This window comes from Chionomys nivalis, chromosome 9 (genome assembly GCF_950005125.1).
Source record: "Chionomys nivalis chromosome 9, mChiNiv1.1, whole genome shotgun sequence".
Classification (NCBI taxonomy): Eukaryota; Metazoa; Chordata; class Mammalia; order Rodentia; family Cricetidae; genus Chionomys; species Chionomys nivalis.
In genome coordinates, this window is record NC_080094.1 from 15,124,009 (window position 1) to 15,146,995 (window position 22,987).

The 22,987-nt window shown below is 48.9% G+C and overlaps 1 protein-coding gene across 10 annotated transcripts in view; it reads right to left on the bottom strand.

The window, feature by feature from the left end:
• Positions 1-22,987, bottom strand: part of Tox2 (TOX high mobility group box family member 2) — a 117,005-nt gene that overhangs the window by 25,274 nt on the left and 68,744 nt on the right. For all 10 annotated transcript variants that reach the window (XM_057780733.1, XM_057780729.1, XM_057780732.1 and 7 more), the window contains one exon: positions 17,200-17,445. In XM_057780733.1, coding sequence (XP_057636716.1) covers positions 17,200-17,445 — 246 coding nt within the window. The remainder of the gene's footprint in view (positions 1-17,199; positions 17,446-22,987) is intronic.

Consider the following 22,987-nt stretch of genomic DNA (forward strand, 5'->3'; position numbering starts at 1 on the left):
CCTACTTGGCCACAAATTAATCAGCAAAGAGATCTGGGGAGACCTGGCCCTTGGGACAATGCCCAGAAGGCAGATGAAGGCCATTATTGGCTCCAGACCTCCATGGTCAGTGGTTATATATTGCTGAGTCATGCTATGCCACTCAAGGCCTAAGGTTCCCCTCAGTCCTTCAATCTGAGGTCCCATTGCCATGTTCCTTCTCCCATCACACACTTCAGGGCCTCCCAAGCCACGAACACCTGGGATGGATGCTTCCCCAAGTGGCTCCTCATTTAGCCTCATGGATTTCCCAGGGGCAGGTGAAGGTTCTGATGGTTCCAAAATTGTCTCTGATACGCTGGCCTGGGTTGGAGCCTGCTAGCCCTAAAGTTCCTTCTCTTTCCCCTGCTTTCATTTGCTCTGCCACTGAGGGTAGAGGTCATGCCTTGGGGTCCAGGGAGGGCCCCTCATTCTTCTTAGGACTCAGAAATGGGACAAAACAAATCATTCCAGTCATCATATTAATTAAAAGAAATATTAATCCACAAATCCTGGTGACAGAGGGGGAAAGAGTGGCATCCTGGCACCATTGGTGGAGGAATGGCTGTTACAGCCTGTTCTTGGGAAATCGGGGTAGCAGAGCAGGCCTGATGGGGGCACTTCCTCAGGGGTTCCCAAACCCTCAGCTGCCTTTCCTGTAAAATAGGAGACTCTCGGCTGGTTGCGTAAGCTTGAGACAGGGCAGATGACACGGCATGAGGCAGACAGTGTGTGAAGAAATCTCTAGATACTTTGACTTCCCTGCTCGTCCCACCAGCTCCCCTAACTAGTTACTTGGCAATGGTTACAAAAGTGCCTACCTTCTAGGCTGTTACCCATTCAGGTTTGTTACAGTTATGACGTGCCTCCCCTGTGCTGGGCACCGCGGCGATGGACAAGAGAGACCTGCTTCTTGCTTTCAGGGAACCTGCATTCCCATGAAGAAGACCAAAGTCACAGAGGACCCGCCTGTAAGTATATTGTATTTTAGATAGTGCTAAATGCCATGGAAGAAAATAAGGCAGGAAAGATGAATGGATGGGGAGTAACAGATGGGGGTGGGAGGCAATTTTAGAAACGGGTGGCCAGACAAGGCCTTGTGTAGGATGGGACATTTGGGATCCATCTAAGATGTGTGGGAACAACAGGCAGCGAAGGAGAGAGCTGCAGGCTAAGGGAACAGGTGGGTCAAGAACCTGCAGTCAGCGCATGCGTAGGAAGGAGGCCTTGGGGAAGATGGAGGTGGGCAGGGGAAGTGGAAGAGCAAGGCAACGGCCAGGACTTTGGCCATGGAGATTTTAGAACTTGGAGAAATATTCAGGGATTAAAAACAAGTTATTGACACATGTAGAACATTCGGAACCACAGACCCAGATGAGAGGATGATGTGCCCAAGGGTAGACAAGAGGGGAGGAGTCTGAGGTCTCAGCCTGGAGGCCTCCTGTCCCTAGAAGGTACCCCACAGACCATGACAGGAGAAGCAGACTGGACAGAAGAGTTTGTCCTGGGAGCTAATGAACTGAGTGTTTGAGCAAGGATGAGAAAGTAATTGTGTCAAAGGTTGATGATACAGGTGGGATGCAGAGCTTAGTAACGGGGAGCCATTAAAAGCAAGAACAGGGCAGTTTTCGGAGGAACTTGAATGAAAACCAATGGAGGCGTGACACAGAATTTGAGAAAAACCAGACAGCTATTGAAAGGAGCCACTGAAGTTCCAAGCCTCCCACCCCTTTACACACACACACACACACACACACACACACACACACACACGCAGAGAGAGAGAGAGACAGAGAGACAGAGAGAGACAGAGAGAGAGACAGAAAGAGAGACAGAAAGAGAGACAGAGAGAGAGAGAGAGAGACAGAGATCTTAACTGGTAAGTTGAGCTGGTCACATAGTTCAAAGGTAGAGTACTTGCTTAGTGTGGGTAAGACGTAAGATGGTTAGCATCGCCCATAGCCTCTCCCAACTCCAGTTATGACAATAAAAAAAAAATCAAATATCTCCAAGTTGGGCCTGGTGGTTCAGACCTAGAATTCCAGCTACTCGGGAAGATGAGGCAGGAGTTTTGCAAATTCAAGGCCAGTGTGGGAAACTTGACCAGATCCTGTCTCAAAATAAAAAGCAGCAAGTGGAGTAGAGTTCAGTGGTGGAGCATTGCTTAGCTAGGACGAGGCTCTGCATGGGTTGAACTGTCTGCAGGGCCAGGGAGATGGCTCAGTGGGCAAAGGCACTCACCACCAAGCTTGACAGTCTGAGTTCAACGCCCAGGTCCCACATGGCAGAAGGAGAAATGACTGCTACAAGCTGCCCTCTGACCTCCACATATGTGCTATGGAGCGCGTGCACGCGCCCGCGCACACACACACACACACACACTAAAAAAACCTGTAAGCATTGCCAAATGTCTCCTGGGATCTAAACTACCCCAGTGGGGCATCGCTGAGGCAGCAGATGCTCTTACGGCCCTGTCCAGATGAGGCCAGCATCCCAGGTCCAGCTACTAGGAAGGCTGGCCAGCTCAGCTACCCCCTCTCTAGTGAATACCTCTCAGTCAACATGAGGTGCTGACCTCAAAAGGTCACTCATGCCCCAGTCTATGGCCAGGCTGGTATGGTGTAGAAACTCCATGATGTCACCACACTTCAGCTCTCCATGTGTACAAGTAAAGGTACAGCTTGACTCTGGCTGAAAGGGATGTCTTCTCTTGATCTGACCCCCTTCACCCAGGACTCCAGCCTCCAAAATGGCTTTCACCTCTCCTATGCAGCCCATCTTGAGATTATAAGGAGACAAGTAAGAAATAGATCAAAGTGCCAAGTTCACAGGCTGGGCACACAGCTCAGTGAGCAAAGTACCTGGTGTGCAAGCATGAAGACCTGAGTTTGAACCCCCAGAACCTATGTAAAGCAGATGTGGAGGCCATGTCTGTAACCTCAGCGCTCCTATGGCGAGATAGAAGGCAGAGAAGGGCTAATTCCCAGCAGCCTGAAGGTCAGCTAGCCTGCGGTCTGCAGGGGCAAACAAGAAGGTGAAAGGAAAGAAGGACACCTAAGGTTGTTCTCTGACTTCTGTATGCATACCGTGGCACACACACGCTCACACACACACACATACACACACCATACATACGAAGAGTTGTTTAAGTTCTTGAGGGAACTTCAAACCATGCAATGCTATGATCCTACCATAAGAGGGCACTGTGGTGGCCTGAATCAGAATGGTCCCTATTTGCTCATCTATTTGAATGCTCCATCACCAGGGAGTGGAGCTGTTTGAGAAGGATTAGGAGGTGTGGCCTTGCTGGAGGAGGTCTGCCACTAGAAGTGAGTTTTGAGATTTCAAAAGCCCACACCAGGCCCAGTCTCTCTCTCTCTCTCTCTCTCTCTCTCTCTCTCTCTCTCTCTCTCTCTCCCCCTCCTCTCCTCTCTCTCTTCCTCTCCCTCCCCCTCCTCCTTCCCCCCACTCTCCTCTGGGTCTACTACCTATGGAACAGGAAGTAAAGCTCTCAACTATTTCTCCAGGGCTATGCCAGTCTGCTTCCCACCATGATGATCATGGACGAAGCCTCTGAAACTGTAAATGAGCCCCAAGTTAAATGTTTTTCTTTTTTCTTTTTTTTTAAAGTAAGAGTTGACATCATCATGGTGTCTCTTCACAGCCATAGAACAGAGACTAAGACAGGCACCATCCATAATCCCACACATGGAGGCATGACCATTACGAAGGCCACAGAAAACTGGTGGCTCACAGATCGGCTCTGACAGAACAGTCCAGAAATTACAGAAAAAGATGCCATTTTGTGGGGTTGTCTAGGAGTCTAAAATGTGAAAATGACTGAAAAATACTTAGCAAATGGCAAGACTAAAAAAATTATTTATGAGTAGTAGCATGGTTTTAATAGATTTCCTTCCTTTTTTAATATTTAAAACAATGGAAACATGACATTTTAATAAAATCCACAAAGCTTTGTCTGGGGAAGAAAGAAGAAAAAGATGTAAGAACACTTCGTTGTGCAATTTATAGGGCACAGCCAATGCCATACTCGGAAAAAATATGTACTGCCATAACCTTTATTATTAAACAATAAACAATAAAAGTAAATGAACAAAGGGACATGAGGTTCAAAAATGAAAAATTGAAGATGCTACAAAGGAAGGTAAGATTAATAAACATAAAGACAGAAATGAATAAATTAAGAGGAAGAAAAATAATAGAATTCAAACATAACTCTGATGGCCAACTCTAATAAACAACTAAATAAATAAAACAAAGAAAAACTAGCAATGGGGCGATCTCTGGTAGAGAAGAAGTCGGAAATGTAGCATCTTAGGAATGTGCCTGGGGCCTAACAAACACCTTCAATCAGTGCTGACAGCTGAGGAGCCCAGCGTCAAACATATCTGTTTCCTGAAGCTGGTCTAACCCTGCCACCGACTTTGTAAGGAGCTCTGTGGAGATGGCTAGTTGGTCAGGGACTTGCAAGTCTGAGGTGCTGCATTCAGTCCCCAGCATTCACAGGAAAAGCCAGGCATGCCTTAATTCCAATGCCGGGGAGGCAGAGACAGGAGACATTCTAGCTGAGCCAGTGGGCTCTGGACTCAGTGAGAGACCCCCTCTCAGAAAAACTTAGGTAGAGGGCCAGGGAGATGAATCAGCAGGTAAGGGCACTTCCCACTAAGTGTGATGATCTAGGTTCAATCCTCAAGACCTACGAGGTAGAAGAAGAGAACAAATTCCTCGAAGCTGTCCTCAAACAAGGACTGCAAAGCTCTGGGCTTCCAGTGAAGGGTTTGGCACTGGCTGCCAACACCACAGCCTGGCCGCAACACCTCTGCTGGTAAGCCCCACTCTCCTACTCGGGAGGCAGAGGCAGGCGGATCTCTGGGAGTTCGAGGCCAGCCTGGTCTACAAGAGCTAGTTCCGGGACGGACACCAAAGCTACAGAGAAACCCTGTCTCGAAAAACCAAAAAAAAAAAAAAAAAAAAGAAGAGTTTCCTGGAAACACGTGTATCTGGAGTCTCCCAGGGAGCGCATGCGCCCTCCTGGAGCTTTTCTATTTAGATGAGCTGTGCCTGTCTAGCTGTCTTTTGTAAAGACTCCTCCAAGTTCTACATGGCCAAAACCACAGCTGAGAGAAAGAACGGACTTTTTATTATCCAGCCGGAGCAGGGGGGAAAACAACTCCCATAAATCTCAAGTTTTATGTGCTCCTGACACTCCGCGGAACCCTCGATGGCTTCTCAGCTATGCCGATGGTACATTAAAACCTCATTTTCCCAAACATGGTACTGAATATGCCCTCGGAGGAGAGGGCCATTATACACAGCAATATCGGCGCTGCAGCTGACGAATGTCGCTGTGATTTCCCCAGAATTCTCTCAGTTCACACTCTGCTGCTGAGCTTGGCATCTTGCCTGGGAGACTGTTAAACACCTGGCCCCTGCGCGCTCCAAGGCCAGGGGGTCACGGCTCCGATTAGCAGCTTGGCAGGGGGTGGAGGGGTCGGTTCCAGAGGGCAGCTAAGCAACCATAAAACATCTCAAACTGTTTCCGAGTCATAGCAGGAGGGTGGCGCCTGGGACTGACAGAGAGATCGCTACAGGGTCACGATTTTTCTCTGACTTTTGCAGATGTCTTCTTGTCTGTCGCCAAGGCTCAGTCCTAAAGTCACCACATCCAGGAAGCCCTCCCTGACACTGTGCCAGAAGAGGGTGGGGAGAAAGGCATGGAGATTCACAAGGATAGCAGTGGGTAAAGATCTAGAAATCTCCCCATCAGGGCTACACGTAAGGGACAGAGCATGCCCAAGAGAAGTAGGAGGCATACCACTGTAGGAGAAGGCGGGGCTGGGGAGCCGGCTGTGGACAAGATCCATAAAAGGTTGAGATCCTCACGGCCCAATGGCATTTGAGCTCCCAACCTTTCCTAGCTTCTGGCCCTCTCCCACGATCTGTTTCTGTTTATTGCCACAATCGTTGTGTCCCTGGTCCAAACCTTCTTGTTTGTTTATTTTGTTTGTTTTTGAGACAGGTCTCATTGTAGAGCTCTGGCAGTCCTGGAACTTGCTACACAGACCAGGCTAGCCTCGAATTCACAGAGAACCATATGCCTCTACCTCCCTAGTGCAAGCGTTAAAGGTGTGGATCACCACACTTGGTTATATGTTATTTTATTATGTGTATTATGTGTCTTGTAAGTATATGTCATGTGTGCGTGGGGTGATGGTGGAGGCAAAAAGAGGAAGTTGGATGCCCCTCTCCCCCAGACGGAATTACATGCAGCTGTGAGTCACCTGATGTGGGTGCTGGGATTCAAACTTGGATTATTTAGGAGAGAAGCAGGTATTCTTAACAATGGAGCCATCTCTCCAGTCCCCCAACACCCTGCCCAACTATTCTTTATTCCAGAACACAGAAACCTGGAGATCTCAGCATGTGTCCTCTAAACTCCCATCCATGCCTACAATACTAGACACTGCTTGTCTTGGAGCACCAGGGAACTTCTAGCTTGGAGTACCCCACATGTCATGTGATTTTCAAGAGCCCAAAAGCCTCCTATCAGAGTGAAACACACAAAGCAGGTCTCAGTCTTGACTTGCTCACTGGTATAGAACCAAGGCTGAGGGGAGTCAGCCTTCTTGCATTCAGACCTTGACCTCTCATCTTGATAGCTGGGTAGCCAAGTCATTTCTCTCTACACTTCGCCATCTCAACAAAACAACACAAAACAAAAACAAAAGCAAACTCCCAAACATCAAAACAAAACTCCCAGCACTTCCTCCCCAGAGTGGAAGAGTAAAGGACATAAGAAGTACCAAAGGAGAAGTGTGCCAGGCTCTTAGTCAGTGGGAACAAAGTTAGCAGACTATGGTTAGAGAAAAATGGACTCATTCACTTAGGGGAGGTTCACAAGAAGATTCATGGCCAAACAAAGTGTGCTCTGTGTGCACCAAAATGCCAGGATACACAAGACCACATGTTCATGGGCAGTACCTAAGGCCAGCTACGGTGCTTCTGTTCCTGAGGATGTTTGGGTCCTTGCTAGCTCTTGCCTGCCATGGAGTTTGTGAGGCTGAAGTGAGGCAGTCTCGGGGAGGGCCACGTGGATGTTAGCCAAAGTCAGGGATTGCCGTTCGAGTCCCACCCCCATACCGGGAGCACCCAGGCTGCCTTTGCACCTTTACAGCTTGAGTACAACTCTGGCAATGGCAAGCCAGCCTATCCATTTAAAGGGTGCCAAGAGCAAGGGCTTGGAGTCCCAAGCGTGGCCTCAGGTTCTGGCTCTGTACTTTTCTAGATAAGTGATTTTGGGCAATTAATTCTCCTTTCCCATTCGCCCAGTGCTGACCAAACATCAGCAGCTAACTGTCCTCTTCCAGAAGCCTGTGTTGGAGAAGGTAAACACAGGCTTGTCTCAGGTTGTCCCATGTAGTCTAGAAACAGATAGTGGATGCTCCCACCTGTATGAGGATGCCTGATACACTCACAGTCTGTGCTGTCGTGTGGGCTCTGGTATGTAAAATTACTGGAGTGGAGAAATGATGCCCACACCCGTGTTTGATGGCCCAAGTGTGATATCTGGGATCCACACGGTAGGTGGTGAGACCAGCTCCTGTGAATTGTGCTCTGACAGCCACCTGCAGACCATGGCCTGTGTGCAGGATCCCCGCTCCAAACACACTAAATAAATCTAATACAAATCTTACAAAAGACTGATCAAAATATTATTTGTCCTGACTTCTGAGCTTTGTGGCACTCCCTTGTACTGCATGACTGATACCTTTGCCTTTCTCAGTCCTAGAGCATAGAGAAGCCTTCTGAGCAGAGGGAACTGTGCCTAATGGTTCCCGGTTAGAAATGATCATTGCTCCCCCAAGGGACATTTGGTAATGTATAGAAACAGAGTGAGTGGGGGTGGGTGGGGGGTGCACGTGAGTGTGTGCATGTGCATCTGTCTATCTGTTTGTGGGTGTGTGCATGTCTAAACAGATATACACACATTGATATACATAATTCATGAATGGAGGTTGGAGGGCACTCTCACAAGTCATTCTTCAGATGCCACCCACCTCTGATTTTTGATACAGGGTCCCCCCGAACTTGAAGCTCAGTAAGCACACTAGTTTGTCTGGCCAGCGAACCCCAGGAATCTGCCTGTCTCTGTTGCCCCAGCATTGGGATTACACGTACATAGCACCACACCTGACTTTTTAAACTAGGGGTTCTTGGACCACACTCATGTTCTCACACTTGCAAGACAAGTGCTCTGTGGTTTCTCTGACTGAGCTACCTCCCTGGTCCTGGAGAGATTGTCTGCGTTTGCTTTTGAGGAGGAGATAGGTACTGGACCCTGGGCATAGGGAGTGGCAGCCAGGGCAGCTGACAGTCATCACGCTGTACACATGACAGCCCTCCACAGTGGGCTGTCCTGCCCAACATGTCAGTGGGCTCGAGACTGAGAAATCCTACACTAAGACACATATGAGGACTTCATGGCGCACACTGTTACCCTCACCCCTCCTAAGCCTTCCTTTCTACATCAGACAGATGTTGAGGGCGCAATGGACCCACACTTTACACAGCAGGTACTCAGTGCCCCAACCTTGCCCCCATTCAGCACACCCCCAGACTTCAGAGCAAACGGTTCCTAGAAGAAACAGCGTCCCTGGATTCCAAAGAAAACTTCGACACCGCGAAGAACATGCTTTATTCTGCTCTGACTTTCCTTCTCAGAAAAAAAACTCCATGAATCTTATCTCTCAACAAATGTGATCCATTCGTGGAGAACCCGGCTGTGTGCTGGCTTATCGCTGCCCTGAGCCCTAACGGGAAGTGAATTTTTATGACCGAGTTGTAAACCTTCGCAGAAACCATTTTTAAACTAAAAAAAGAAACGCTGACAGCTTCTTAACTACTCTAGTTGTTAAATTAAGCATGAGGAATGGGATGGCGGAGGGTGCAAAAGAAAACAAAAGTGCTCAGTAAGAGTTAGTGGAGGTAAAGTGATGTTCATTAAAAATAGAAACACACACTCACACACACTCACACACACTCACACACCAATCTTTTGTGTTCAACTTCACACTCGTACATCATAATGTGCCAGTAAAAGGGCATTTCCCCTGAGATAATAAAAGAATTGAATTTTTCCTTATCGGTCATCTATTTTTCTAGCCCAAGCTATTACTCCCGCTCTAGGGTTGCTAGGCAACAAGAAATATTAATAGCAGCTTTTATTAGCTTAGCTTTTGCAGCGGAGAACCAGAATGAGAAAATGGGAGACATAAATGTGTTACATAAATCTTTCACCCTCTCAGAGCTGGTGTTAGTCTCTGTTTTCATAATGATTTATTGAAGTGATGGTTCATTTATGAGCAAAAGGAGTCCGGGATAAGAAGACGGAGCAGTCCCCTGCAGGAGTGTTTGAAAATAAATAATTATAGCAGGGGAGTAAAAGCTGTTTAAAGCCATTTTTTCCCTGAGTTTTATAAAATATAAAAAGACACATTTCTTTGGCTTACGGCTTCTGAAAAATGGGGGAAAGAGTTGCACCCGGACTCCAGTGCATACCAAGAATATTTGGGGCCTCTGAGTGTCCCCATTTCTGTCCTTCCAGAGTCCATTTTGGAAATTTGTCTTTCTCCCACTCCTGAGATAAAAACATGTCTCCCTCTGTTTTCCCTGTGATGGGTGCCCCCACCCCGGCCTAGTCATGGAGCTAAGATGGGTTGTTTCTTGGGCCCTCGTTCTTTTAACTAGAGGTAGGGCTGTCACTGATGTTGGTTTTAAATGCCAAGGCCCGAATGACATCATGACATCCTGCCATAATAGATATGCTCCCTCCCACAACCCGACTCCTCCCACTTCATCTCCAGCCATCAGAGCATCCCACTTGGTTTTCCAACTGCCCGTCTTGTTGATTTGCATTGGCGAACAGACTGGAAACTTGCCACGGCAAAGCTTACACCCAGCAGGTCAGGCTGACGGAACTTAGAGAAGACAGAGTCTGGTCATACCCAGTAAATGAGCAGAATGCTTTACTAACCACAGTAAGTCACTGAGGTTGGACCTACTGTGTGCCACGTAGATTCCTCCAATCACAGACTTTTTCCTACAGGGCAAGTGCCTGACCTCCATGGTACAAATGAAGAAATTGGGGCACAGGACGATGAATACCTTGCTCTTGGTCACAGAGTGCTGGAAAGAAGTACGGGATCTGGGTTCTAAACTGAGGTCAACCTGAGCACAGGGCCTATGACTGTGACTTTTGGAAGGTGCTAAAAATCAAGAAAGCAAAGCAAAGCAAACAAACAAAAAACACCCAGAGAAGCAAAACAATAAGTGTCCTAGTTTTATTTCTATTGCTGTGTGATAAAAATATCCCAACAAAAGCGACTTTTGGGGGTGGGGCCAGTAAGATGGCTCAGTGGCTATAGGAGCTGGCTGCCAAGCTTTATGACCTGAATTTGATCCCCAGTTCAGCATGGTGGAAGGAGAGGGATTTGATTCCCTCAAGTTGTCCTCTGAAGGACAGACAGACAGACACACACACACCAAACAAGATAGATAGATAGATAGATAGATAGATAGATAGATAGATAGATAGATAGATGGATGATAGATAATTTGTTTTAGGTAAGGTTTATTCTACTGTGATAAAACACCATAATCAAAAGTAACTTGGTGAAGAAAGGGTTTGTTTCATCCTATAGCTTACAGTCTGTCATCCAGGAAAGTCAGAAGCAGGGATTCAAGGCAGAAACCTGGAGGCAGGAACTGAAGCAGAGGCCATGAAAGGGAGCTGCTTACTGGCTTGCTCCTTATGGCTCACTAGCCTGCTCTCTTATAATGTCCAAGACAAACTGGTGAGGGATGGCACCACCACAGGGGGCTGGGCCTTCCCATATCAATCACCAAGAAAATGCCCCACTGGCTTCCCCATAGACCAATCTGGGGTGCCTTTTTCTCAGTTGAGATTCCCTTTTCCCAAATGACCCAATTGTGTGCTAAAGTGGCAAAAAACCAAAAAACAAACAGACAAATAAAAAACTCACCAGGGAAATGCTTTAAAAAATGTTTTAGGGAAAAGGGGGTTTATGTGGTTATTCTGGACCACAGAATATCATTTGGGGGAAGTCAAAGCAGACACTCAAGCAGCTCCTCCCACCGTGGCCACAGCTAAACCAGGGAGAAGAGAATGCATGTTTGCTGCCTGCTTGCACAACAGGGGATGCTGCCGCCCACGGTGGGTTAGGTCTTCTTACATCAATTAACAATCAGTACGATCCCCTATAGCCATGCACAGTCCAACCTGATCTAGACATTTTTCCAGTCGAAAGTCTCTTCTAGGTTGGGTAAAGTTGACAGTGAAAGCCACAGGTTACAGAAATGGCCAGCATCCTGTCTCTTGAGCCCTTTCCTTCTGCATGGCTCTGCCATTTCTCCCTCGGCGAGGTGGGTTTAGCACTCCATTGCTTGGCTCTCGGGGTTAGTCATGTGACTGGCTTTGGCCTAAAACTGATAAGAAGTTTGAAAGTTTGCACCCTAGGGCCACCCTTTCTCCATGCTTCTCATAGCTAAGATACCTCAACTGGTTCCAGGGCACACAAGACAGGGGCTGAAGTATGACTATCCTAGACTCTGGGCTCAGGAAAACGGCTACCTGACCCCAGAAATCACAAGAGGCAGTTCAGCTGACTCAGGAATCATAGGAGATAATTAAAATAAATTGCTTTATGCTGTTAAGGGTTGTATCAATTTGCTACAGAACAGAGCTAACTATACAAGCACAAAACAAAAACACACATTAAAAATGATAAAATCAGTGGGTTAGCCTTGTGGGGGGGAGTTGTCCACTCCCACGTCACTAGGAAGTTTGGTGAACAGTGGCTTGAGTTGGAGGTCTGTTAAAGACCTGCAGAGGTAACACACAGGCGGGGCCCACCACTCCCAGGCTCTAGGCCCAGCCCAAGGCTGTGTAGATTCTCTCATGGAAACCATCTCTAAGGCAAGCTGGCCAAGGGCACGTAGACTGCGGGTCTGCCTCTAACAACTACCCCGAGCTACTTCACCTGGGTTGGGAGCCCCCAGGTCCGGCCCAGCTCTAGTGTGTTGGGAGAATAACCCTGATCTGTGAGCACTTCAGAATAGGAACTAAGGCACAAAGGGATTAAAGCTGAGCAGTGGGGACTTTGATCTTAGTTTTTGTAGGTTCCCAACTAGTTGTCACAAGCAGTGGTGGCTCCGGGGAGTCTCCCCACCCCCAACCATTTGCTTGCTTAGTCTAGTGGAGCTGGCAGAGCAGCTATGCCATTCTTTCAAAGCTGGGGTCCTAAACACAGTTCACTGGTAGGAAAACTGAGGTTGAAGGAGGAGTGGCTTGCTTAAAGTCCCAAGAAATCCAACAAGACACAAAGTAGGGGCTGGGAAGATGGTTTGGGGGAGAAGTGTTTGCTGCATGAGAATGGAGATCTGATTTTGGATCCCCAACACCTATATAAAAAAGCAGGGGATCTCTGTGCCTGTAATCCAGTGCTAGAAGAGAGACTGGAGGATCCTGCATGCTCTGACCAGACCATTAGCCAATCGTTGAGCTCCAGGGGCAGTGAGAGACCTTGTCTCAACATACAAGATGGAGAAGGGGCTGGAGAGACGGCTCAGCAGTTAAGAGCACTTGGCTGCTCTTGCTGAGGACCTGGGATTGATCCTCAGCACCTACAGGGTGACTCACAACCATCTCCAACTCTAGTTCCAGGGGATCTAACATCCTCTTCTGCTCCCTAAGAGCAACGTACATAAGGAGTATGCAGACATACATGCAAACGAACATTCATACACATATAAACAAATAATTTATATATAAGGTAGAGAGTGATTAAGAAAGACACTAAGCATCCACCTTCAGCCTTCACACAACTAAGCACACAACCAGAGTCCTCAAAGATGGGAGGAGAATATTTGCATGACCTCTGTCCTGCTCCTGCGCTGAGGACTGGGATGAGACCACACCACTCCAGTGGACCAAAGGGCTCAGGATCCCAGTTTCCTGACTACCATTGTGGCCATGGTGAGTCTGCTTCCACCTGCCCAAGTCTCTCCCTTTCCCTTGGGGTATCTCTGGTTCCCCAAAGGTAGGGTTTTCCTTTGTGGTAGAGATGAAGCCCCATCCCTTCCTGGCTTACCCCTTCCCCTTAGTACTCAGAGACTCTGAACTGTTTCCCAGAGGATTCCAGAAGTGATCTCAGACTCCACGAACAGCTCCATAAATTCCACTCTCTTGAGTTCTGCGAGCATTTTAGAGGCTGATTTATAAATACAATATCTCTCTCAAAATGAAACAATCAACATAGGATAAAATTATCGAGTTATGAAAATAGAGGTCAGACGGAGGTACAGTGCTTTAAATTAAACTGGCAAAATATATCTTTCATACTAAATTGACTCTTTTTGTCTTGGAAATGAATGTTTAATCAGTTAAGACATGGAAGTTGAGGGGGAAAGCGGTGAGCATATTTAATTTTGTAAAGGGGTCTGGTTCCAGTGTCGTTCATAATCCCCCCTGGCGGCATCAGGAGAGGAGCCGCCTCCACATGCCCATGAGACTTAATAATCAAGCAGGGGACCAGAAGGCATTGGTGGCCTCTGGAGTCAGCACTACGGGGGCTTTGGCATTGATGAAATGGCTTTCAAAGAGCAAAGTCTCACCTACTCATGTCGAGATGGCATCTCTGGGAACAACACCTGACATCCAGACATCCTCGGTGCTCCCCGAGCCTGGCTGTGCAATCCTTCACCCTCTGGTCAAAGCGGGAGGTGGTTGGAAGGACTTGGTAGGTGTGACTTCCGGAAGTTCGTCTTGAGAGTTGGTGGCATTTTCACTCACAAAGACAGCATACAGGTCTGCCTCCTGCCCAACTGTCACTTCCCATGTGAGGGACAAGGCAGTTTACAGAATCATCTGCTATCCTGTGTTGCGCTGCGACTCCACCACTCGCCAAGCCACAGTCAGTATTGCTAACGATGGCCTCGGGCAGACAAGGTCGCTGAGGTACTGGGGTCTTGTATTCTGAAGAAATTGTGTTTTATCATATTCCCACCTGATACGAAGCTATTGCCTCCCCCGTCCTAGTCAGATGTCTATTCCAGGCACACAGACCCCATCCACTAGCTGAACATCTACAACGTTGTCTGGGAAGCAGACTACATCTGTTAGCTTTCCAGCACAATAACACAGGGTTAGCCAAGGATTGCTTTGACCTGGTGGAGGGAACGCATGGCTTTAGGCCTCTGTTGAGGGTAGCACAGCATGATGGGAACATATGAGTGAAGGACCACATCTGGAACCAGAGAGAAAAGAGACCAGAATACCACAACCCCTTTGTCCCTAAGGGCCTTCCACTAGGTTCCTCATCTTAAAGGTCCAAAGCATCATCATCCTGGGGTCTGAGTTTTTCATATAGGCTTCGGGGGACAATACCACATCTGAACTTCATCACAGACTCTTGATCCTCTCTCTGCTTGCATCTGGTGTATGTAAAGGAGTCCCAGAGATCACAAAGCCTGTAGCCATGCCTGGCACCCAGAAAGGGTTCAAGAAGATCAGTTGGCAGGGCAGGTGGGAAAATGCCATACCCTACTAAAGATATTAAATCATGGCCAAGTGAGAGGGCTCAGAGGGTAAAGGCGCTTGCTGCTAAGTCTGACAGCTGGAGTTTGATCCCTAGAACCCACATGGAAGAAGAAGAGTCCTCCAACCTTCACAGGTGTGCTGTGACACATGCATGCACACACACGCCACACATCAGAAAGAAAAGATACTAAGCCGTAGTCCTTAGAACCTGCAAATGTCACAAGAGCAAGTGGCCTTTACAGACGAAGTTCAAGCTAGGAACCACAACATTGGTCTAATTCTAGATTAGACGTACAGTCCATCATAAGTGTCCGTATGAGAAGGGCAGGGAGCTATCGTTAATAAAAGAGAAGCCAGAGACCAGGGAGAGACAGAACCACAAGCCAGGGAAGCTGCTAGAACAATGATTCTCAACCTGTGGGCCATGACCCCGTCACATATCAGATATTTAAATTATAATTCATAACAGTAGCAAAATTACAGTTATGAAGCAGTAGTCAAATAATTTTATGCCTGGGGTCCCCACACCATGAGGAGCTGTATTGAAGGGCCGCGGCATTGGGAACATTGAGAACCACTGTTCTGGAAGCTAGAAGAGGCAAAGACGGACACCCCAAAATCTCCTGTGCAAGCACAGATTCCCAGAACCTTGATCTCAACTTGAGGTACTGGTTTTGGACCTCTGGGGCTGTGAGTAGTTGGATCTCTGGTGCGTTTGAGCCAATGGTTTGTGGGGATTTGCTAGAGAGGTCATGGAAAGCAGATGCCTCCAGCCCTCCGCATCACTCAGTGGAGTGGCCCTCCCTGCCTCTCTCAGTGGAGAGGAACGCAGTGTGAGGAAGCATTTACAAATCCCTCTGCATGCTGCTTGACACCCAGCAGGTGCTTCCATAATCCCTGCTTCACACACACAGCTGGCGTGGCACACCCACACACACTTCATGCTCGCAGTTCTCCCAAATTCAGAAGTCCTGTTTGTTGTCAAGGCCTCTTGCCTTCTTACCACCCCACCTCACCCCAGCGTATAGCTCTTATCCGGCTTTCCCCTTCGGTGGGGGCCTCTGCCCTGGGTAACAAGGTCAGGCTTAGCTCTCATTAAGTAAGGAGGGGGATATAAAATCGAATGAACCCCCGCAGTTCTAGACTAATGGAGAGCTGAGACCGTGCATTTGAGACGCATACTAAACATGGGCCAGTTGTGAGGAAAGCTGCAAAGGACTGGTTTGCACGGTGCTCGCATAAGCGATGGTTTACTTCCAAGGGGAGTCAGGGGTGGTGTGTGATCCACTGACAGCAGGCCGTGTAAGGATCAGAGCTGTTGTGGTCGGGTAGTTTGGGAAGGCCGCTGCGAGACTGGTCACAGTACATATGTGTGAAGGCCAGGAGGCAACTACAGGTACTGCCCACTTGGTTTTTTGGACAGGGTCTCCCATGAGCCTGAAACTTTCCTCGTAGGCCTGGTTGTCAGCTGATATAAGCAGAGGCAAGAAGGTCATGAGTTCAAGGCCAGACTAAACTACATGGTGAGACCTTGTCAATAATTAATGAAAAACTCAATGGAAATGTGTGCTCTGCTCTCCAGGGATCCTGATCTTCTGTCCCTCTCAACACAGCAGTAGCCCAGTTTCCTCTTCCAAGTGGGTGACTGGTTCAGACTCCACAGTCATGTGGCCTCTGTCTGGTCCGCCCCTGCCATTTTCTTAGCTCATTTTCTAACACATTCTTACTACTCTGGGTGCCTTTGCTGTGATTTTCCTACAACACAAGGCAGGGCAGAGCCAGGCCAAGCACTCTGAGAGCCATGGTACAGGGATGAGGAGTGTCATGGTCCCACAGGTCCCTGCCCTGGGCTGCCACACTTATAAAGACTGGGAGGGGAGTGGCTGCTGGACTTTGGAGCCCTGGGATTCACATCAGGGACTCTTTCCTTGTCTCTGAGTTGTAGCATCGGCCATCAAGGTCTTGTCACGGTGTTTGAGATGATGTAGGTAGAGTCCTAGCCACTATTTGACAAAGTGGACAAGCAGGAATGGTTGCTCTTGATGTTAGTCACCAGGTTGAACTGGGCTCGAAAGGTATCACATTAGTAAAGTGCTTGCCTTGCAAACATGAGGACCCAAGCGCGGTGGCATGCGCTTGTGTTTCCTGCGCGCTGGGATTGCAATAAACACTACTTGCAAGACTGAAGCCTCTTCCAGTGTGTGTGTGGGGTGCGGGGAGAGGAAAACATTTTCACAAGGATTGTACAGTTTCCCACTCTATGTTTGGGAATTGATGACATGCATATATCTCAACAAATCTGCTAGAAATAAGATTAAGGTCATACTATCAACAACCAATAAAATCAGTCCCAAGTCGCCACAAACAGAGCTGTAGAAGAAACAGTTTCCTTCCATGCCACTCCCACACTCTGCAGATTCTCTGAATTTAGCCAGCAGAACTCAATCCAGGCACAGGATCAGGGCTCCTCAGCTCAGCCCTGACAGTTGCTCCCCTCAAGCCCACCCTTGCTGGAGCCATGCGGCCCATGCGGAAGAAGGACTCACCGTGGGCAGCTGTCCAGACAGCAGGTGGCTATCCTGGGCCAGCATGTTGGACACCATGATGGCTGGGAGGTCCATAGCTTGGTACGAGTAGGCAGGGAGCAGCCCGTTGGGCGCAAGGCCGTGGCACAGCGAGTGGTAGCCGGCTTCGTGGTCCCCCAGGTGCAGGAGGGATGGCTCAGGGAGGTTGGGAGGCGTTATAGGAGGAATCTCATAGTCTTCATTGCTCTCACTCTGGCTGCTGTAGGTCTGAAAACATCAGAGGGACGGGGGCGGGGTCAGTGCCTCAAATTCTCAGAACACATTTGATAGCATCAGTAACAGCAGCAGTGGAAAACAGTGTCCTTGACAAAGAGAGGACCACCATACGAGGCAGAAGGCCTAGCGACCTCCTGACTCAGGTCCTGCTCCACTCCTCAGTGAATCTTCCTTCCGCTGAGAGTCTGCAGACAAGAGCCTGGACTCCTGGAGAGCGGATTTCCCTCTCCTGATTTCCCAGCAGACCTGGCCCATGGTCACCTGAGAACCACCCTCCCTCGGCCACCCACTTTACAGAGCGGGACTTGGTCCAGAGGAGAATGGTCAAGCAGAGTAGGCAGATGAGCTGGGGACTGGAGGCTTCAGGCAATCAACATCTCCTTGGCATCCCTAGGCATCTTGTGGTCCTTATCTCGGTGAGTGACATTTGTGCTGTCGTGGTACAGACTAGCAGTTAGTAGCCCTCCTCTAGGTCAGTCCTCCTCTAGGTCTTACTGGGCCATTTTTCCCACCCCAATGAGCAGGCCTCAGGACAAGGCTAGTAGACGGTAAGCACTACGTTTGGCTTTCTCCTTGTCATAACTGTCCCAAGTTTTACTGTAGATCATGGTGAGCATGTACTTTGAGCCCTGTTTTTTTGGCACAGGTCCTGGGTGTGCTTCAGTAGGTGGAGGGGACCTCCATTTGTCATTGTGAGTGAATTTTTAAAAATCATACATGGGTTATAAAACTTTAATTACGTGTGTGTGTCTGTCTGTCTGTCTGTCACACCATGGTGCATATGTGGAGGTCAGGAGACAACTTGTGGGGGTCCTTCCACTGTGTAGGTTTTGGATATCAAACTCAGTCCTGACTTGATGACAGGAGCCTCTTGTCATCTCAAAATTTTCACTTTAATCTCATCAAACTATTTCCCCCATAGTCTACTGAAAGTCTCGGGTGCCCTTCTCATTGTCATCTAGTTAATATCAGAGCAAACTTGCCTTGTTTCTTTTTATTCCACTTCCTCCCTCCCTCCATCCTTTCCTTTTTTTTTCGGAGAAAGTGTTTACTTTGTAGGCCATGCTGGCCTTGAATTCTCAATCCCCTGAGTGTTGGGGGTCACAGGTATGTTGGACACCTTGCGCCCCTAGGACAAATCCTGCTTGGCCCTGATCTGTCACTCATATTGCAATGTTGGACTTGGTTGGTAACAGCCTTCACATCAGGCCCACTTGTGAGATTAGCTTCGATCTCCCTGTCTTTGATGGCCATGTCTGGAGAGCCAGTCTTCCCTCTCCATGTTCTGGAGATGAGACCCAATAGAAGACAGCCATGTGAACTAGAAGGCAGAGCTGAAGAAACTATCCATGACCCACCAGAAACAGACAAAGAGAAGATGTACACAGAGGATAGCAGATGTCTCATGGGCTCTGTTTTAATGGGCCAGAGGAGTACCAGAAAAGGCAATGCTTGAAGATCTTCCAGAAGCGATGGAAGACACCAGAGGTATTTGTGAATAGGAGAAAACCTTCTTTAACTTGTATGTGCAGAGAATGGAAGGCCTGAGCCACAGGAGTATGTGGGACTGGAGAGGTGGCTCAGTGGCAGAGTGCTCACTCAACACTTGTGATGTCCTGGGCTCTGTCCCAGAGGGAGGAAGAACATGGTTTGCTGTTCTGTAATTGCTCTGTGAATCCAGCATGCAGACTGAGCAGCTAGCTAGCTATCCTCTGAAGTCTAGCACTTGCCTTTTCTCATGGATTGATGGATGAAGCTGCGCATATAATGAGGTTTGAGTAGAGCTATGACAGAGCAGGGGCACATGGCTTATTCTTTATGTTCCAGAATGAACATCGCTTCTTGCTCCCTGGCTCCCTCTACAGGGTTATTGTGGAGTTACCACACAGATAGGTAAATTGGTCTGGAAGAGGTGGCCACACCTAACTGCTGACTTCCCTTGGCTTTCTTCTCAGGTTGGAGTTTGTCTTGGTCAGTCCTGAGCTCTCTTCTCTTTCTCCCTTACACTCCCTTCCGGATGCCCCAACAACCCTCGTGCTCAAAGCCCTTGTAGGGGTCAGGTTCAGCCTCTGTTCTTGGTTGCTCACCCAAGCACCACAGCGGGACATCTCCATACCCACATGTCATCCCCTTCTTCTACCTTGCACTCACCCGTATTCTCTGACCTCATCAGATGACATCACCCTCCATGCACAAACCCGACGCTCCCCTTCACTCACCTCTCAATTCCAATACAACTACTCCAAAATACGTTTAAACTCTACATAGTCCACCGCCATCTCTCACCCCACCCGGGAAACGATGACAGCCTCCTCCTGGTCTCTCACAGCTCTTTCCTATCCCTACACTCCTTCTTGTAACCAGAAGCTTCTCTAAAAAGAATTATCTCGTTCCTGCCCCATGCCATGCAGCGGGGCAGTGGAACTCAACGGATCGCAGCCAGCAGCCCGGGCTTTCTAGCCAGACTTGGAGGTCTCCAGCAACACCTCCGCACCAACCAGGAGCTCACTGAGTGAGACTGGGCACTATTATGATGTTTTTAAGTTGAGGGAGAGTGGTCCTGTTATGGGCCACAATGTTCTAAGCTGGACAAGGAGCCCCACACTCGGGCCTGGGACAGTGAGCCCCAGGTTCTGAGGAGAAAACACTGGCCCTCCAGGCACCTTGAGGCCACAGGCAGATGGGCACTGCTATGGTGTGTTGGGACTAATGAGTCCTGGCTTTCAACTACTTCCCTGCTAGAACCTTCTAACTGAAGTTACTAGAAGCTGTACCTAGCTTAGAGGATCAGAGGATGGGATTTTCACCTGTTGGCCAGTGACTGCAGTGTATTTAAGCCTCCATGGTGCTATTAAAGAGGGGCTTTTGGTACCAGTGTTGGAAGGTCTGTGTGTCGGTCTGTCTCTGCGTGTGTATTCTCAACCTCCAGCCCCTTGCCCGAAGCTCGCAAACTGGATTCTAGCGCATAGAGCGCAGACGGGGGCCGCGGTGCGCGGCAACGGTGAGCAAATGTATGGAGTGATAAGGGGCAGAGAGAAACAGAATATTTATGTCCTGTGGATAGAGGCATAACTGGAAAGGTAAAAGAGATCGGGAGAGGGTGAGGTGGATGGTTCTACTGCCACCCAGGTCCACAGGGATGTCTGGGCCTGAGCTTCTGCTCGGGACATGTCTGGGTTCAGACTCTGATGCAGCTCCGGGCTCTGCTGATGTCTGTGGCTCCTGAAACCACCAAAGGCAGAGAGGATAAGACTGTGCAGAGTTGACTCCGCCCCTCACTGGCCGCAACACTGGGGAGAACTGGTCCTGCCCCTCATTGACTGAAGCACTCAGGAGAAAGGATTCTCTGCTCTCCTGGGCTGCACAGCAGAGCTGAGCCTGTTCACAGGGGCATGGGTGAGCGGGAATGGGAGTGTGGGAATGGGAGGGCTGACACGCCCCTCACCTGCCAGGTGGTGGCAGAGGGGAGGGAAAGATTCCCTCCTAGGACCACACCTCCCCTGGGCATAGAGTCAGCCCTGTCCGTGGAGGTGTGGGTGAGCCAGCACCAAAGCCGTGACCATGGGGGAGGTGTCCCTGCCTCTCATCAGCTGCAGCACCTGGGACCCAGTCCCAGAACCAGGGTTATGAGTTAGCCCACCCCAACATCTGCCCCATCTGTGACCTGCTGGAGCACAGGGGAGGAGCCAGAGGATATCTACGACACAGGACCCAACAGGATGTCCAGGAAGAGTCCCAGTGAGGGCCCAGCATTGGTGGCGCAGCAGAGACCAGGGGCCTTGAACCGTACCAATGATTGTTTTCAATAAATGCCTGCATGTAAAGATATATGGATAAAGGGTTTACTGCGTGACTCACTGTGTCATACTGCAACTTCCATGACAAGATTTTCCTTCCCTCCCTCCCTTCCTCTTTCTTTCTCCCACTATTTCTCTTAAATTTTATTTTGTTTTATTTTGGGTTGGGGCAGGAGATGGGTGGGATTGGGAGGCAGGATGTAAAAGACAAAGAATGAATGAATGAATGAATGAATGAATGAATGAAGAGACAGAATCATCCCACTAGTTGCTTGTGCTGCGCATGCTCAGACAGCTGCCCTGGCTTTATCACTATTGCCAGCGTTTCACTGCACAGAATCACGGGTTCAGTTCCGACATTTTCACAGAGGTGTACCATGTACCTAATAAATTCCTCTCCTTTCCCAGTTTATCCCCCCTTCCACTTTCATGCTACATATATATGCCTATGTATATGTATTTAAATCTAAATTTCACATATGAGAGAAAGCAAGTGATATCTGCCTGAGTCTGGACACTGAACACGGGGAGCTCCAGTTCCTATCTTTGCCCTGCGAATGACATGGCTTCCTTCCTCACGTCTGAGTAAAACTCCGTCATGCCACCTGGACGTGTGGCTATGCTGGCTCAGTTCCTTCAGGTACACATCCAGGAACCCCATGGCCTTTGGGTTCAAGATCTTGGTCTCAAACATGATGCTGTAAGTCCTCCCATGGTCTGGCCGTTGCCAGCTCGGGACTGCTCTTCCTGGATTTGCAGGGCATTAAGGGAGCTTTCCAAGGAGACAGAACAGGTGCCAGCTGCTCACTGGCTCGGCATTCTCACTGGTGTATTCTTTAATGTCTATGCCACAGGTCCATGTCCCGTGAGTTAGCTTGTCTTCAGCTTCACCACCAAGATGGGTTGGGAGCAAGCGTCTGGATGGACTCAACCACGGGTATCGCATCACTTGAGAATGCAAAGGCCAGTGAGCATTCTCCTAGTGCCTGCGCCCCGCCCGCCCCCCCCCCCCCACCATCTGCGCTCTATGCGCTAGAATCCAGTTTGCGAGCTTCGGGCAAGGGGTTAGAGGTCAAAAGTCCCTCTCTAATAGCACCATGGAGGCTTAAATACCCAGCAGTCAATGGCCAACAGGTGAAAACCCCATCCTCTGATCCTCTAGGCAAAGCACAGCTTTTAGTAACTTCAATTAGAAGGCTCTAGACAGGGAAGAACAGCTGAAGGCCAGGACTCAATTGGTCCCAACATCCTAGGGCCCTTCTCAACTGTCCCGCCCATCCTCTGCAAAGACACCTCCAAGCCCCACACATCGCAAGTCTCTCACGGCGCTCGGTACCTCCTATAGCTGTTTGTGGTTCATCTCTACCTTTGGCTTGTGTATCCCTTCCACAAAGCCCTGGGCTCCATGAAGGCTGGAGGTAAGTCTGGTTTGTTCCTGGTACCTAGTACAGTGATTGACACCTAGAAAGAACTCAGTTACAATGCACTGAACGAGGTCACAAAAATGGATCACTCCAGGATCTAGATTCAAGCCTCACCCAGGTGTTTCTGTATCTGTCCCTCCCAACAGACTACTGTCCCTTGGCTACCTCTGTCTCAGGCTATCAAACGCTACCTCCCTGCCTGTCCTCCAGCATCCAGAACAGGTGCTGACACAGGGCAGGATGCCAATAAATCCCAAATGACCACAAAAGTCCATTCTTTTAAATCCAAGCCAGAACCCCAAGGTTCTGGAA